Source organism: Mastomys coucha, unplaced genomic scaffold (assembly GCF_008632895.1).
Source record: "Mastomys coucha isolate ucsf_1 unplaced genomic scaffold, UCSF_Mcou_1 pScaffold22, whole genome shotgun sequence".
Lineage (NCBI taxonomy): Eukaryota > Metazoa > Chordata > Mammalia > Rodentia > Muridae > Mastomys > Mastomys coucha.
Window position 1 is genome coordinate 170,492,451 of NW_022196905.1, and position 17,931 is coordinate 170,510,381.

The 17,931-nt window shown below is 44.3% G+C and overlaps 1 protein-coding gene across 10 annotated transcripts in view; it reads right to left on the minus strand.

Moving 5' to 3' along the window:
* Positions 1 to 17,652, minus strand: part of Unc5d (unc-5 netrin receptor D) — a 533,275-nt gene extending 515,623 nt beyond the window's left edge. For 9 of the 10 annotated variants that reach the window (XM_031339462.1, XM_031339463.1, XM_031339461.1 and 6 more), the window contains exon 1: positions 17,254 to 17,652. In XM_031339462.1, the coding sequence (XP_031195322.1) occupies positions 17,254 to 17,350 (97 nt within the window). In that variant the 5' untranslated portion in view covers positions 17,351 to 17,652. The remainder of the gene's footprint in view (positions 1 to 17,253) is intronic. The other variant, XM_031339464.1, reaches the window with a different exon arrangement.
* Between the last annotated feature and the right edge of the window lie 279 nt (positions 17,653 to 17,931).

Sequence of the window (17,931 nt, forward strand, 5' to 3'; positions counted from 1 at the left end):
AGGTACAGTAAAAAGGAAAATGCAGAGAAAGATGCCTAAACAGGAGCACAGTGCAGAAGGGGATAGAACAAAGCACAAACTGCATAAGACAAAGAAAACCTTGGATAGCCATGAGGCACGCCATGCCATCCACCTGAAGAGGGAATTTGGAGGGGTGTTGGACTATGAAAGGCAGTCTGTGTTTTTGGTTGAGTAAGGCTTACTTTGGAGACCCAGTAGAGAATTTTACAACAGTAAAGCTACACCCCGCCCCCCAGACATAGATGCTGACAACATGAGCCTTCACTCCATTATCCTGTGGCTAGACAAAGCCCCAGATCCCAGCATTCTGGCAGAATTCCACCCCCACAATCACCTGACCACAGCCAGGTATGTCCCACCCCACAGTTACCTGGGAAGAGAAGGGTAGCACTGCCCACTATAAAAGGAGTTGCTTGACTCCCTCCCCCACCTCTCTCTCAACCTCTTAGCTTCTTCTCTGTACTCTCACCTCTTGCTCCCTCTCTCCCCTTCCCCTTCTCTCCACATGGCCATGGCTGGCCTCTACTTTTCTTCCCTCCCAACCCCACACTCTCTTCTATCTCTTTCTTTTTTTTCTATAATAAAACACCTTAAGACCATGGACTGCCTCCTTTCATCTAGACTAACAGTGCTGGGACAATGAATTCCAGCTCCAGCCACAAGACCGGACCAAGGACTCTTACCCCATGCTCGCACTGCCCCGCCCCTTTTCTCCCTTCAGCCCTGGGGCTGACTGAGCTGCCAGGGATCCCCAATTTGTTCTCAGCTCATTCACAGTGTCCAGAGATGTCCTGTGATGCCCAGGAGCTAGAACCTGTCATCCTGGTCCTCCATGAGGCCCAGGGACCACCTGGACTGTCCCACCCTTTTCCGGGTGGTGTGGAGATCACACAATATTCTCCCACGGCTCACCCTGAGTACCATAGCTTTGGCAGGATGAGGGTCTCCCTTTCCCACCCCATTATTTTCCCTCACCGCCCTGTGGTGGTGCTGGATAGAGGGGCAGTAGGAATCAAATCTATAGAGGTTACTGGAAAATATGTAAAGTCAGAATAATTGTTCATGAATACATGAAACTTTCCTAAACTATAAATAACTCATTCAATTACTAGGGGAAAACCCAAATAAGTGTGACCAAAATGTACAATCACAGAAAAAAATCATAGGTGAGCATCACTTATATAACTTTGGAATGATTTCCTAAGCACTACACAAAATACCTAGACACAAAATGAGCCACAGCACTGGTTACATTTAGAATTCTAGTCCATGAGAAGACAAGATAATTTCATTTTATTCAGCACCTGAGAAGCTGAGGTAGAAGCAATGAGTTGGAGGCCAGCCTGGGCTACATAGTGAGTACCATGCCAGCCTAAGTTACAAAGAACAATCTGCCTCAAAAAATAAAAGTAAAAATAAATAAAAACTTTATCTGAAGGCATCTAAGTCAAGCTGGGAGGAGAAATTGCAATCACACACAATGCATCAAGGAGATGCTCACAGGCGTCCCCAAATAGGACATTTCCACTTCACAGCTGCATGACATGTTCAATAAAATCTGTCACTTTGGATTCCAAATGTTGATCTTCCCAAGGGCTGTGATGCAGGGTATGGTGCTGTCCCATGATATGCCAGTTTCCCAAGTGACAGAGAGTGAGCACGACCCCCAGCATCCTCTTACTGAGGCCTGGTGGTCAGGAAGCCCAAGAGTATCCACAGCACTTTCAACATGTCACACTTTCATGCTTTCAGCTTACGATGGTTTTACCCTAAGTCTGCCCACCATTAGTGCAGAAGCATCTCTGCATCCACACAAGAGCGCACGCTTAAAACTCCCCGGAATCAGACACACACAAGAAGAACAAAGTGTGTATTTTGCCCTCGAAACACACATAGTGAATAAAAACCAGGGAAAAATGTTTGACTTTGTCATCCAAGAAGGAGAAGAAAGTCAAGGGCATACATAGAAGCAAAGGAGTAGGCACTGTTTGTATCCCAACTGTGCCCTAAGTCCAAATAACCTACCTTCAGATATGGAGAAATAATTACACATGTACCCTGTTAACATCATAAGTATTCCTGGCACTTTGCTGAACACTTCACTCCAGGGAAGCAAGCCAGCTACATTACATACAAGAACACAGACGAGACGTAATCCTGGAGGAGAAAGCTAATTGCTAGAAAATATAGATGGAGCCTATCTTGTGTAATACAGCATGAGGGCATGCCAAAAGGACACATGATCAACTATGTGTCCTCACATAGTTGAATCTCAAGCTTGACACCACAAAGAACCAGAGGGATGCACTGAAGGACCAATGACAGACATTGGTTATGGTCTACTTTTAAGGGCAGCGTTGACTCATAGACAGACACGTGTCAAATCTAACACAGTCTCAAATCAGTAGTCATTCAGTGAGCCAATAGCTCACAAAATGGTTTATAGATGCTACAGGCTACCTATAGCCCTTGGACAGTTTGAGTAGTAGAAGAACATTCAACCGCACCTAATTTTGATTCTCTAGTATTTACATGCTGCCTGCTACAGTGTAAGTCCTGGGTATGTACGCATTGATGTCTTTCTCCTCGTAGTGGCGCCGTTAGGGAGGTTCTGACATCTTCAAACTATGGAGCCTTTTGGGAGGCCCTTAGGCCACTGTCCTTGGCCCTTGCAAGGAAACTGTGGAGCCTGCCCTCTTTCACATTTCTCTTTGTTCCTTGTAAGAATGCTGGATGAGTGGTTCTGATCCTAAACATTCACCACAAGCTACCTCCCAATATCCACTGCAACCTCTAAAACTGCAAGTGAAAAGGCTCCTCTTTGTAAGTGAATTACTTCAGGTATTCCACTGTAACAACAGAAAAGTAATGCATGGGTGAAGAATCAGAGGAAGGCTAGTGTGTATTAAGGGGGGGGATCCTCCATGAGTAGGCTCCTCACTGTAGTCTACCTCCTATGTTTTTAAGTCTCAACTTACGTAATTTCTTTCACATAGTCTGACCCCTTTAACAAATACCTCACTTTTTCCAAGCTAACGAGAAGGACTCCTTTCAACGCAAATAATCCGCTGCCTTCATCTGAGTCATCTGAGATCGAGTGCAGATAACAACAGAACTAATGGAGCAAGCATAAGGAGATCGGGGGCAGTCACCTGCATCCCATCATCCTCACTGGTTTTCTTCCCAATCTCAAAGTTGATGCATTCCTACATTGCATTGCATTTTTACATTTACACGCATAAAGATGGTGTCTTTGCAGCTTAGGCTCCCAACTCAAGAATCTGCTAAGTACAGTAATAGAGAATGGTCTTGCCCCCGCTGACTTACTGACTGTATTGCTAGATCCAGGCTGCGTAATCAGCTGACTGCTAGCATCAGAGTCAAATTGTTTCTCTTCAGAACTGAAAATCACTCACATATATTTTCTATTAGGTGATATTACATTAAACAGCTCAGCTTTTCCTCTGGTTTCTGATTTCATAAAACTGATAATAAGTATGCTTCACACAACTCAGTTTTTAGCTTACAGAACAAAACTTGACACCGCGCGCACACCAGGCATTTGTCTGTGATACTCCAACCTAACCCTTGGTGGCACTACTGTACATGTTTGCTCCTCTGGAAGTTTGAAAGCACTGCTTTGAGGTGATGAACGGGGATTTGTTGAGTTAAAACCTGCCCACCATTTCCGGAAGCAAGATCCTTCACTGATAACTGCTAAATATAGCCAACCTGAATATTCTGTCACCTAATCTCCAAGAATCGGAAGTTTTCAACACCCACTATGTCTAACACTTTTCCTGCAAAGTGGCATCCACATGAATAATCATCATGACCGAGGTTCCAGAGTTCAGCGACACAAGCCCCGTGTACGGTGGCACTTGGCAAATTACTGTGCCCATCAAAGATGCAGTGTTCAACATTGAAATCAAGACAATTCAGAGAAGTAATAGAGCAACTGAGCACTCTCTCTGGAGGTTGTTCTGTGGCTTTTAGGGGTGTCATTAGCCTGTCACTGCAAACATCAGATGCTTTCTTCAAGGATGCACAAAGCAAGTTATACAATAAAAGCACCACCTAGTGTCCTCTCCAGTGAGCAACAGGAACATTTATCGAGGCTGTAGATAACTCCGCAGCAGATAACCCAGGCCCAGTGGGCCACTCACACAAAGGAGCCTGACTGACTGCCACACATGGGAAAACCCAGACTTAAACAAGGAACATTCAAGAACTGGTAAGAATTGGAAGACAGTAGCAAAAGCCTCTCTAAAATGATTTCCTTTAGGTAAACTACAAGGTGAGGTGTTCCAAGTCTCAACACTAATGTCACGTAAATTAGCTGAAATGAGGTGAATATGTTCTCTTTCCTATGAATAGATCCTTTTCAAGAATAATTATGTGCAGGAGGTATTTAGACTCCACTGCTGGATTCATATTCAACAAATGTATTAGCAAGGATACAGGAGCTTAAGACTAAGTTTCATCCACATACAAAACAGTCTGTCAAGCAAACCTCTTTAGTAATGTCAGCTACCCTAAAACTGTGCTAACCTGAGTCCTTCAAATTCTGGTGGCAGCATTCAGTGTTCAGCATGAAAAAGAGATGCATCTTATTGCAGAGAAATTTCAGAAAAATATAAACATTAAACAAAAGGAAAACATTCTTTGACAAGAGGGAAAACAATCAATAGTCTTTAGTCTTCTGGTGTCATTCTTTTGAATTTCTTTGTGCTTTTATCGATTACTTTCCTTATTTGGGTCTGAAAAGAAAGGAGGCAAGGACGTCATTTTCTTACTAGAAAATGAAGGTCTGGGTTCATGGGCAGGGAAGGTACGCAAGCCAGACAAGCCAGGACCCTTCCTTCCCAGGACAGTACTTGGTCATTTATCATTGCTGGGTTTGCTCTAGAGAGATACTTTCCACATGGAAATTTTGTGACTTTTTTTGAAACTGGTAGAAGACACAGAAACTTAGGATCAAATTAGTGCTTATCAGCTATTAAATAAAGGTCACTTCAGGGCTGGATGAACTCAGCGGACAAGCAGAGTACCTGTCTACTATGCAGGAGGCCATGGATTGGTTCCACACTCAACAAAATAAAACATAATGAAAATGTCATCTCCATGCCTTACACCTTCCAGGAAGCACAGCCATTTCACACATCGAATAAAGGTGTTCCATGTCTACTCAGGCCCTCTCCATTGATTTCAGATGAGCTGGAATACTGAATAGCATACCCCTTGACCTTTGAGTCAATGTTCAGTAAGCTAATTTGAAATTTTGATTATGGAAAATTAATATAAAGTTCTATATATCTGATTTCTTCTAAAAGAAAAATCAACCTAGCAGGAAGGAGCCCACATGCCCCGTAGAGCAGCAAAGTACGAAGCATCCCACATACCCCGTAGAGCAGCGAAGTGCATTGCTGAAGGGACCTTATCTCTTTCTGCCGCCTCCCAGGAGGTCTTCTGCTCAGTCTACAGGCATTAGGTATTTGGGATTTTTTTTTGTTTGTTTTTTGTTTTTTGTTTTTTTAGATATTTTCTTTATTTACATGTAAATTTCTCCTTTTCCAGTTTCCCCTCCAAAAAACAAACAAACAAACAAACAAACAAAAACAACAAGAACAAACCCCTGTTGCCTCCCCCCTCCCCATGCCTGCCACCCTACCCTTTCCCACTTAATGGCCCTGGCATTCCTCTACACTGGGGCACAGAACCTTCACAGGGCCGAGGTCCTCTCCTCCTATTGAAGATTGAGTCTGCAATCCTCTACCATACACGTGCTGCCAGAACAATCAGACCCACCATGTGCAGTCCTTGGTTGGTGGTTGAGTCCCTGGGAGCTCTGAGGGCACTAGTTAGTTCATATTGTTGTTCGTCCTAAGGGCCTGCAAACCCCTCAGCTCCATAAGTCCTTTCTCTAACTCCTTCATTGGGGACCGTGTACTCAGTTCAATGGATGGCTGTGAGCCTCTACATCTGTATTAGTCAGGTACTGTCAGAGCCTCTCAGGAGATAGCAAAGCATTTGACACCACAAGTGCTTCAGGTTTCAGAGCTGTTCATATTTGAGGACATTTGTAAAAACCTTACTGACTGAGCAGTCCTAATAAAAAATGCCAATGCTCTAAACTTCAGAATATTTCCCATCAGTGATGTTGCACCTGTAGACACATTCATCAACAAACATCAATTTAAAGGAAATCAAACTAAATTCCTTTCTTCATTGGTACATCTCTGAAGAATGTGTAAGCCCAAAATCTGCAGCCTCATTCCCTAAATCCATTATCTTGTCTCACATATTTTACTCCCAGAGTAATTCACTGGAGGATTTGATGTATATTTAAGATGTCAAGGAATGCCTTATTAAATGACCACATCCCTGTGAATATATGGGCCGGGAAACAAAAGTGATGTCATGTAATGGCAAAGCCGGAAGAAACTTTAAAAATGACTGAGTCAATTCTTCTCACTTTGGAAAGAACCAGAATGAAGGAGTGATGCGTGGAACTGCGGTTAGTCATCTTCTGTTATGACAAGACACCTGACAAATACAACTTAGGCAATGGAAGAGTGAGTTTGCCTTGTTTCTCTTTCTTCTGGCTAAGAGCAAGAAAACCAATTCAGCTCATGGTTTCAGAGGTTTCAGCCTGTGGTCAGCTGTGTCCATGGTTACAGACAGTTACATAGGGAGGTAGCCCATCACAGTGACAAGAATGTGTGGCAGCCAGAAAGCAAAGAGAGACAGAGGCTGTAATACTAGATGACTCTGTGTGTGTAAGTGTGTACATGCACACATTCATATCCTTCAAAGGCACACCCAAGCAACCCCACAGCCCACAATCAATACACACCTTACACACTTTCCAATTTCTTCCTCTCAGCCTATCAATTTTGAGTACACCAGTCGATTAGTTCATTGATTAGGTCAAAGCCCTCATGATCCAATCACTTCAGAAGACACCTCTGAAGACCTGGTTCAAAATCAAGCACTCAACACATGAGCCTTTGGAAAGAATATCTTATTTCCAAACTGTACTAGGGACCTATAGTCCTGACCTTCCAGTCTGCCATATTAGAACAAAAGTAAGAAAGCCTCAGCTTTAGAGATAGGAAATAGGCAAGGAAAAACCGGAGGTGAGGGCTGGATGTAAAATTGAGTCCCATCATGTAGACACTGACTTTCAAGTCAAAAAATGGGACCATATATCAAGCCAAAGTGATAATTAATGCCATTGAAACTAGTGGCATAGAACTTTGATGACAGACATTTGGAATAATGATGAAATATGATAGTTCGCGAATGCATAATACACACAGTGATAGCCACCCATTATGGCACTTGCTACCATGCCAATTTTTAATAACTAGCTATGCAACTGTCTCCTCTGATACATGCAATGCAGTACACTTGTCTGGTCACATTGACATCCAGAGGCCGACATGCATCTCAAGCTAACTGTTAAACTTCAGAAAACATCAGGTGGATTTATTTTTTGCTTCCAAGTTAAAAAAAAAATAATGACAAATCTTTAAGTCGACATGTTTCTTTAAAGCAAACCCCAAGCGCTTGCCTCCCACCCACACACCTCACACCCGCAGAATCTGTGAACCTCCTGATTGCTTTTTTTAAGGGAAACAACTTTGGAAAAGTCCAGACACAAGCTTCAGAAAACTCTTCTGACACTTGATGGGAGCTCTAAGGTCTGCTATGCAGACAACAACTACATCTTCTTTACAGGCGCTGTACAGGGCCCCTCCAAGAAGCTTGCGGTGCAAAACTCTATTTATCCAGAATTGAAATTTCCTTTGGAAAAATGTATATTCTTCCTTATCTTCCTAAAGATAGGTTAAATATTTATTAAGGACATTTATGGGAAGTGTTACTGGAAGTCTAAGTACATTGTGCTAGCAAAATTCCTTTCAAATACAATGTGGGAGATTTTGACCACATTAGATTACAAAATACAGTGGAGGGATGGGGTGAAGGTGCATTCAGAATTAATAATAAAGACAAGGTACTTATAAAGCTACACAAACTGAGGAACTCATTTGAATTCTGAATATTCTGTATATGTGTGTGCATGGAGTTGTGTATGTGTGAAAGTAGGCAAGGGCATGTTCATATGTGTTTTTCTTGCTCTGTGTGTGTGTGTGTGTGTGTGTGTGTGTGTACTCATGGATGCTCATGTGTGCTGAGAATGGGACTGAGGGCTTTTGCTTCAAGCAGTATACTACTGATCCATTCCTCCAGACCTAATTCTTCTGAAATTTAAGATTTTCTTAATAAAGTCCTAAAATGATTTTACTTACCAATTATTGTACATTTCAGTGTGCTACTTTTAATATAGTCACTTCTTTACTTTCCCCCAATCTCCTAACACATTTCTTACTGCTTTTTTTCCCTAGAAGGAAAAAAGAAGAAGCCATTTCTGCTTAAAACCACAAGAAACCTAACACCACACACCGGGAGGGTAGGGTGTGCATTTGGAAGGTATGCATTCATTTAATTTTCATTCTCTCTCCATATTCCCATACACACACACACACACACACACACACACACACACACACACATGCATGCATACATACACAAACACACACACATAAACACACAGACGCACACATACACACACCTATCAATTTGAAGCAGAAGGACTCTATTATCCAACTATAGTTTAATTAACCTATTTGGTAATAAAATGGAGTTACATAATAATGTAGTTGAAAAAAGCTCTGACACCAATGGGAGACCCAAATTCTTGTCCTAGTGCAGATAATGAGCATATGACAGGGATGGTGGTGACAGTGGTGATGATGGGGGTGGCAGTGATGATGATGGTGGTGGTGGTTGTGATGGCGGTGGTGGTGGCGATATTCATTTAGTATAAAGGTAGAAGGGAACATAAAAATGACCACACCATGAAGTTCCTGTAAAGCATGTTTCAGAACACAGAAGAAAGATGTTGTAGAATTAATCACATTAAGTGACTATATTTTATAATATCCCATTATACATTTATTGACGAACCAGAGGATAAAAACTTGAAGGTTCTAAACCAAAGAATTGAAAAAGATGAAAATGCTAACTGCACTGATTTGATGGCAAGTAAACTGAAATATCACCTCATTCCATGGATGCGTGTCACGACTACCTGTTAATCCAATTAAAAATTTCAAATCCCATATAAGTGAATTATAATTCAAAAGAGAAATTCATGATACCATGCATTACATTAAATTACCTTTTTAGAAGTCTAGGGATGCAAACTTTACAAGATAGTGTGGGGGTAAATACTTTAAATGTACTTACAGATATGTCATTATTACTCTGCAAGGAAAGTTTCCTAAGGGTTTCTGGACAATGCTGAGTAGAGTTCTGAAATCTTACCCCAGTGTCATTTATACCTTAGCACAGAAAGGTTACAGTGAAAAAGGTTACTGAGCTATGGGAAAATCAACTGCCATGTGACAGACAGTAACAGTGAGCAATGTCAGCCAGGAGCACCTGGACCTTGCTCGGCATCATATTGTAACAATAGTAACAATGACCTTATGGAGACCATCAGTAACCCAGGTGGATGTGGCTGGATTGTTTTTTTTTTTAAACTGTTTTTCTTCTATCTCCTACTTCTCTGCTTACCGTGAATTTTAGATCACTCTGAAGTATAGGGAAATTAAGTCAAATGAACACAATAAATTGAAGGACTGCTGAGGAGTCTGGGAAAGCTCCTTAACAAAGCCTGACACTAGGAAAACCGTTCTAATTCTAGAGATGTCAATTTCTTTCTCATTACAAAAAAATTAATGAGATTCAGACATAAGCCCCCTAATTATTTCAAAATAAAATCCAAAATGTAGAATAGTGTCCACAAATGTCTATTAGTTTGTACGTAGTTGTATGTCTGTCCGATAAACACTGGCATTTGTATTTCTCTACCCTCCCACTGGACTATTTTTGAGTCTCATATTGGAACCCACTTCACACTGGCCTGAAAATGAAGAACAATTCATTTTCTTCTGGGCTCTGCATCTACTGCTCGTAGACAGGCTGGGATGGCAGACTCACAGCCCCCTCTTCACATTACTGAATCAACATTTTAAGAGGAACTTGCTGTTATTCCGATGGGCATGCCCACCTGGTCCTTCCTAGGCTTAGATACAGTGTTGAAGTCGCTCAATGGCTATACAGAGGTCTCTTCCAAGAGATAGACTCATTTGCCGTTTATAAAGCAGAATTTGAGACCATAAAATTAATACAGTTGGCTCTCCCTTTCCATCTGCTCTGTTATCAGTTGTTCAACTAGCTGCCTATCAACACACTAGAAAATATACTATGTCTAGTGAGCATGGACCGGTTGTTTTGTATTATTTCCTAACCAACTCTGTAAACCTAAGTTTTACCACAGTACTCTACATAGCCACATAGTCTTCGCATTGTTCAAGGAATTAGAGAAAACCTAGGTATCGTGCATAGATTATATATGACTACAGCATCTGTTTTCAATAAGGGACATTAGCATGTCTGGGTTCACACATCAGGGATGACTACATGGATGCTAACCAAGGTGCATCATTGAATCTCCTTTGAAAGCTGGGTTTTGCCTTGTTGTCCTTATTCATGAAGCTGTGCACAAAAATACATCTTGGGCAAGATGGACAATGGGTAAGTTTATGCCTAGTTACCTGGGTTCAGTCCTCCTTGAAGGAGCAAGAAACAAATGACCAGAATCTTGTCCTAAGTTCTATCTATACAGTGCTGCACACACACACACTCACACACACACACACACACACACACACACTCACACACACACTCACACACACACACACACTCACACACACACACAACATCAGAAAAAACATTAAATAACAATATAGACCTTGACATAATATCCTGTTAGAGTTTGATCATCTGTACTCTAAAGTTTGACATCTACAAAACTCCAACATCAGAAGTTTAGGGCCACTACCCTTATGCTATAACTGCAAATTTTCAAACTTGACTGTATGGTCTACACTAAAAATGATGTGTAAGATTACCTTCAAGCCACCTGATAGCTGCATGTGAAAACATAAGTCAACTCCGATTAGACTTGGGTCCCTGTCCAACATCTCTTACTTATACATAAGTGAAAGTCTAAACTCTGGGCAATTCCTAAATCAAAACATTCCCCAGTATGGCTCAGAAGAGATACTCAAACCTTCCTGCGGGTCTCCACATCAGCCCCGTCAACACAGCCCACATAATTCTATCTCTAACTTCTAGCTCTCCTTGTAGAGAGAGCAAGGCAGATAGCAGCAGCAGCAGCAGCAGCGAGCTAAGCTGAAAAGCCTTCAAAACACGCAGCACCGCAGACAGACCCACTTCTAAAAGAGAATTCTCCAGCCAGAACAGAGTCAGCAGTGCAGTTGGAATGGAACCACCCAAACTGAATCTATTAACATCTGCCTAATTCGGAAAATTACCTCCGTGCAGCGTGTGTGTGCACACAGAAAGGCCATATGATGCAATGTGGCACAAACAATTAAAAGTTCCTTTCGAAGTGGAAATGCAAAATAGAACGAATATCTATTTTCTATAAATGAATCTAGCCATCTGCCTTGCAAAAGCAGCAGCAGCAGGAGCACCCAAAACAGCAGAAACAGCAGCCTCTCGTGTTAACAATCTATTCTCAAATCTCATGCTCCACATTTTCCCGGCAAACAAGGCTAAAAATACAAGACATGCAACAAATAGTCTTTTGGGAGCTGCCATTCCACGGATGGTGTATTCAATCAGAGTAATATTTTCTGTTGACACTCAAGACTGCGAGAGAAAAAAAAAAAGGCAAGCTATCATATTAGAAACTGGTATTCAGCATTTTAAGCGTGATTCCAATCCCAAAGTATACTGAGCTGAACACTGTTAGGGATACTGTTTTCATACAACATAAATCTCTTAGATTTATCTGAATATATTCACAGATATATTTAAGCTACTTGAAATTCCTCTACAATTCTGGATACTTATGAAGATATCATTTTAGGACGTTTGTCAATAAAATGCAAGAGACCACTTTTATTTTCAGCACAGCTTAGCTGCACTGTACATTGTGAGCTCTTAAGTCAGACTGACTAGGTTTAAGATCTAACATATCCCAACTCTTCTGTGGTCTTCCGGTTTTATTTAACCCCCCTGTGCTCCTCCCTCCCTAGCTTAAAAAAATAATAACCCTTGCCCCAATGAGCCATGTTAACAAATGAATGAACTGATAGGAATAACACATTCAGAACAATTAATGGTATGCACTGAATAAGATCAAAATTACTTCATATCTAATATATGAAAATGCCTTCTTCATGTGGTTCTCATTAAGCGGAAGAAGGTGCTCTGACTTCATTGCCCGCCTCTGGATCCTTTCCCCTAACTGGGCTGCCTTGTCTAGCCTCAATAAAAGAAGATGCACCTAGTGTTACTGCAACTTTATATGCCAAGGCTGGTTGATATCCATGGGAGGAGGAAAAATGGATGGATGAGAGAGAGGAGTGGGGAGGAGGGAGAGGGGAGCTTGGAGGAGACAGGGGAGGGGAAGCTGCAATCAGAAGGTAAAGTAAATAAATAGCTTAATTAATTTTTAAAATAAAACTTTCTTTTAAAGAATAACCAGCATACAGAGTAGAAATGACTGTTCTCAGGCCAACAATGTAGAAACGAGAGGTAAAGGGTAGAGGTGGCTCTCTGAGCATGGATCTCCAGCATCCACTTAAAAGTAGGGTTCCAAAAGTGGGACAGTCTGTATCCCTAGAACTGGGGGGCAGAGACAGGACATCCCTGGTGCTTGTGGATAGCCATCCTAGATAATTGATGAGTGCCAGGTTCAGAGAGAGAGAGCCTGTGACATAAGATGAGCAAGCCAGCAAGGTTATCTCAGTTGGTAAAGGTGCTGGCCTCCAAGCCTGGTGACCTGCTAGCAATCCCTGAGGCCCACAGGGAGTAAAGAAAAGAAAGCTCCTGCAAGTTTTCCTCTGACCTCCTCATGGACACCATGGCATAGGCTTATTCATGCCTGATCTCCCTCCTCCTCTCTCCCTCTCCCTCCCTCCCTCCCTCCCTCCTTTCTCTCCTGTGTGTGAATAAATAAATGCAATTTAAAAATGAGAAATAGTAAGATGGATGAAAAGCGATTAAAGGTTTACACATGTCAACCTCTGGTCTTCATACGCATGAACACTTGCATCTACATATTAAATGAAAAATAAGTACATGGCTTTTACATGACCCATGTGACTTAAGGTGGACTGGAGGAGATTCTGTCTTTGTTCTGCTTCACAGTTAGGTTATGGCAGCATCAGAATGGGCAGAGGGAGATGACAGGGACAGTGTCACTCAGGAGGCATTGCCTGGGGCAAAGACAATCAGGATGGATGGCAAAGGTATAATCCATAAAGAGCACGAGCTTGAGCCTCTCGTTAAGAGGACCCTCCACACTACTACTACGTCCTTGAATGGGGTAGCGCTTGGATTCAATTTTCATACATGTGGGTTGTGGGTCTATACTCCAATGTCTACAAAACAAAGCAAAATAGCAGTAGAGACTGATATCAAATAGCTGCTATGTCCCAAGAAACAGATTCCTTCATAAAACTCCATGTTGGCAATGTTCTAAGATAGGTACAATATTCAGGGAATGAAAACACACACATACATACACAGACACAGACACACATACACACACATACACATACACACACATACACACATACATACAAGACATACACACACATACACACACACACACACACACACACACACACACACACACACACACAAGTTTACAAACCACCTAGGAAAGAGGAGCAAAGTGAACCTTTCATTCCCTAGCAAGATTGGTCTAGATCCTGCTGCCTGGCCTTATCCACATCAAGAGCCCCCATGGAGAAGCCTAGGCACTTGTTGGGCCTCCAGACACTTCAGAGCACTACCCCAAGAGTGAGAGTCATGCTTGGGTCACTCACAGAGTGAGAAAGAACATGAAGAGTTCAGGGGCCTTCATTCCTTTCCTCAGACAAGTCAAAGCAATGACTGTCCCTTCAAGAACTGAGATGCTTATAAAAAGGTCTCTTGCGCAGGAAGAGAAGGTACCACAGCGAGGCTCTCTCTCAGTGAATCAGAAAAGGCCCGGCAGGAAGTAGGGAGGGAGGAGGTGCTTTACTTTCAGTCTCATGATCAGACTCTACCTTTGAATCACAGGAAGCATTCACAAATCACATTACGGAAATGCCGACAGCTCTAAGACATGGCATGTGTCAGTCATATGACCCTCGGTGGCCAGAACTTAAGAGTGTGCGATCGGTGTATTGTACCCCTCTAGTTATCAGGGGCACAGGCCATCATCATCATCTAGCCCGCTTAATGACATGATCTCTTCTGCACAGTATCTAGTGCAAATCACAACTCCATCAGCCGCACACTCTTCTAAGAATAAAACAAATCGGTATGACAGGATGTGGAGTCAATTAGCACTTGGCAGGTCACAAGTAACTTTTAAACATCCTTAGTCTAAGGTGTAAAGTGTCGAAACCTACCATCATGATGGCATCAGAAGTGTTATCCTTATACTTTACCAGGAGGGATAGAACTTGTTCTCTGAAGGCCAAAGCTCCACTTAGTAAGGTGGAAAGCAGAATGATGCCCAGGGTCAGGCTACTTCCCTCATGCAGAGCCTTGTCCCAAGTGGATATTTCCTCACTGAGTATATGTGAAACCAATCATTCAAAATTATGCTCGGGTTTCCAGAGGTTTTTGTATCAGGGTATGGAAGCAGAGAAAAGTTAGAGAGGAAGAAGATGGCACCACCATCATGAAAATAGATATATGGTAAATACAGCAAGAACAGTGTTGCTGATCTCCTAGTACTGTACCACCAACTTAGTGTAATGCTAAATAGCTTGGTGACTAAGTGATGACATCTTGGATCAAAACCACAAGAGAGCTCTTTGATGAGCTATAGTTATGGATCACTGAGAGAGTAATCCCCGGGCTTATGCCAGGCAACGGGTCCAACCCTCACCCCCACCCCCCAGCACCACAAAAGGAAAGGGTCTTCAAAATATAAACTATTTCACTTGTAAATACAAAAATTACCTACAGAACCGACCAACCATGCACAGCACAGTGAGACTACTACACTGGGATGCTATACAAGTCCAAAGCATCCTGGGTTTAATGCACCATACCTTGCCTAAAGGATAGAACTTAATATGGGAAAGACGTCTTTGGAAACTTCTATTGTGTGTGCCCACCTGCCCAAAGCCGGGTGCAGGAGAATTCACTAGTTTGGTAGCCGTTTAATGCTCATTTCTTGAAGTATCTCCCAAAGCTGCTAAAGGTAAATGGAAACCATGACGAGGGAAGCATTACTCAGATTTACTGTGTCTCGGGCATTTCTATGATCTGTGCAAGGCATTTGTTGTAAATAAGCCTGCAGAGTGTACAGTATGTTTTCCAGGAGACCTTTACAGAACAGCTTGCAGACAAGAGGTGCTAGCCTTCTCTTCACAACCAGCAAAACTCCATCCAAAAGGCTGCTGGCATGTTCCCACCGCTTGTTCTGAGCTGGCTTAAAGACAACTCCACTAACCAAATTCCGAGGGTCAGTACCTGGAGTCAGACATCAGGAGCTACCCCACGCTGTGACTAGAAAGTAGTAACTCAGACATTTCGGGGTCCTCATGTAGGAGAAAGAGAGGGGCAAAGCCTCCCCGCCGCCCCCCTCCGTCCCCCCCTTTCCTCCTAACAGTATAGAAAACACTCAGAGTTGCCTGAGCAGTTAGGCAGTCTCCAGTTTCCCTGTAGTAAATTAAATGGCTGAAGCCCATGCTCCTTCAGCAAGAGAAAGAAACACGCCTCACTCTAACAATCACTCGTATTTAAAGCCTTTCCTTATTTTGTGAAAGCCTGCTCCATTATGAGAAGAAAAAGGGGAAAAAAGTTCAGGAAATGAAATGCAAATAGGCATAGAATAGGATCATACCGCCAAAACCCTCTATTCACCCTTTTAATTCCTCTTTCCAGGCGGTCTCGCTGCTCCTAACACTGTTAGCTTCTATATATATATATATAAAAAAAGAGATTATACCGGTTCTTGGCATTTTTGTCAACCCTTCCAAAGGCCTCACAGCTACTAGCGATATGTTTAGGAGAGGTGGTTAGCCTGGTGCCACCTCTTGCTAGACAAGCTGTTAGGTAAATCATTTAATGCAATTACATATTCTAAGCCCCGTGCAAGCAGCAAAGAAGAAAGGTAAAGAAGGGCAGGGAATGAGAAGATCCTGGATTATTTCACAGGTATCCACAGCACTGGGGCTGTCTGGAACTGCCTGTGATCAGCTTCAAAAACAGGTCCGTGTGGTTTATCTTTAAGTTGATGCTCTGCTGGAGTGCAGCGCATCCAGGAAAAAAGAAAAAAAAAGAAAAAAGGGGAGGGGGGTTCTGAGCTTATTAGAAGCAGAGATTTCCCTGCTGCTCAGTAGGGCCCGCGCTTCTAAGCTGGAATAAGCACCCGGTAAGGAGAGGATGCGCCGAGAGTGCAGCCTCTGGCCAACTGCTTATCCAGCTGGGCACTGCAGGCACAGTTAAACCCCAGGATACACACAGCTCCTCAAAGCTCCTGCACCCTCAAAGCTTCTGTAAGGAAAAGCCAGTGCTGGCTTAGAGCCAGGGCTAGGGTCGCCCGAGGGGCTTGGTGCAGAGCGAAGTGACCAGCTTGGATGCTTCCCCTGAAGGGGAAAAAGAGCGCAGTCTCTCTTGGAACCCACTGGCATTCCTCTTTCCCTGGGTACACTCGAACATCACCGTGGGCGCCCACCCAGGGACGAGCTCGCCCAAGAAGGAAAAGTGGAGAGGACCAAGGCGAGAAAGGTTGTAATGAAGACGAGTTATCTAGTCTGCAACAATTGAGGGGCGGGGGTGTGGGCGGGGGGGGGAGAGGTTGGAAAAAAAACCTCAGCGGGTGCATAGATTCAGGGGTAGGGGCCCCCCCGGTCAGAGCAACCTGTAGGATTACTGCAGATAGCAAACTTGGGTTGAAAGGCAGTGGTCCCCTGGAGCTCCTCTACACGGCTCCCACCGAGTCGGGCTCCGCGCGCGGAGAGAAGCGAGCACAACTTGGGAAGCCCACGCCGAAGGTGAGAGTCCCACTCCTCCTCCGTCTGCTCCCCCTCGCACCGCCGTCCACCCAGCGCTTACCTCGGGCAGCCGCAGCCCCTGCCGCCCAGAAACAGAGTCCTAGCCATGGGAGCCACCGGCGCGCCCCGCGGCTGCTTTCCGCAGCCCCTGTCCCCATGCTCCGAGCTCCTCTCAGGCTTCGCTCCTCTTCCACGCCCTGGAAGTCCGCGAGGAACGACGGCAGGGAGCCGACACCAGTAGGTTTCCCCGGGGGTGGTGGTCTGTGGCGAGTCTCTTTTCTCCGCCGTCGCTCCCTACAGCAGCGGAGCAGGGATATCAGCTGGGCAGCCGGACGCAGCGCGCGTCCCCATCGCCTCCTGCGGCGCCGCCCGCCGTCCCCGCTGAGCGGCCCGCAGCCCCAGCTCCGCTCCGGGTCCGGGACTACCGAGCGGAGCCTGGAGACCGCATCACTAATGAGCCCGGGGGCTGCCCCTGCTCCGCCCCTCCGAGCGGCGGCCAATGAGTCACGCCGGGGCGGGGCGATGGGCGGGGCCGGGCGCGGGAGCCGCAGGTGAGTCCGCAGCCGCCGCACGTGCGGGCGCCGCCTCCCCGCTGCAGAGGCCCCGCGCGTGCGGGAAGGCAGCGCGCCCGAGCCCGGCGGCCCGAGGCGAGGACGCGCGATCGCAAGCTGTGCGGAGCAGCCCGGCCTCTTGGAGGCGAGCGCCCAGCGGCAGAAAGTGGGCGTCTGGCTTGCTAACT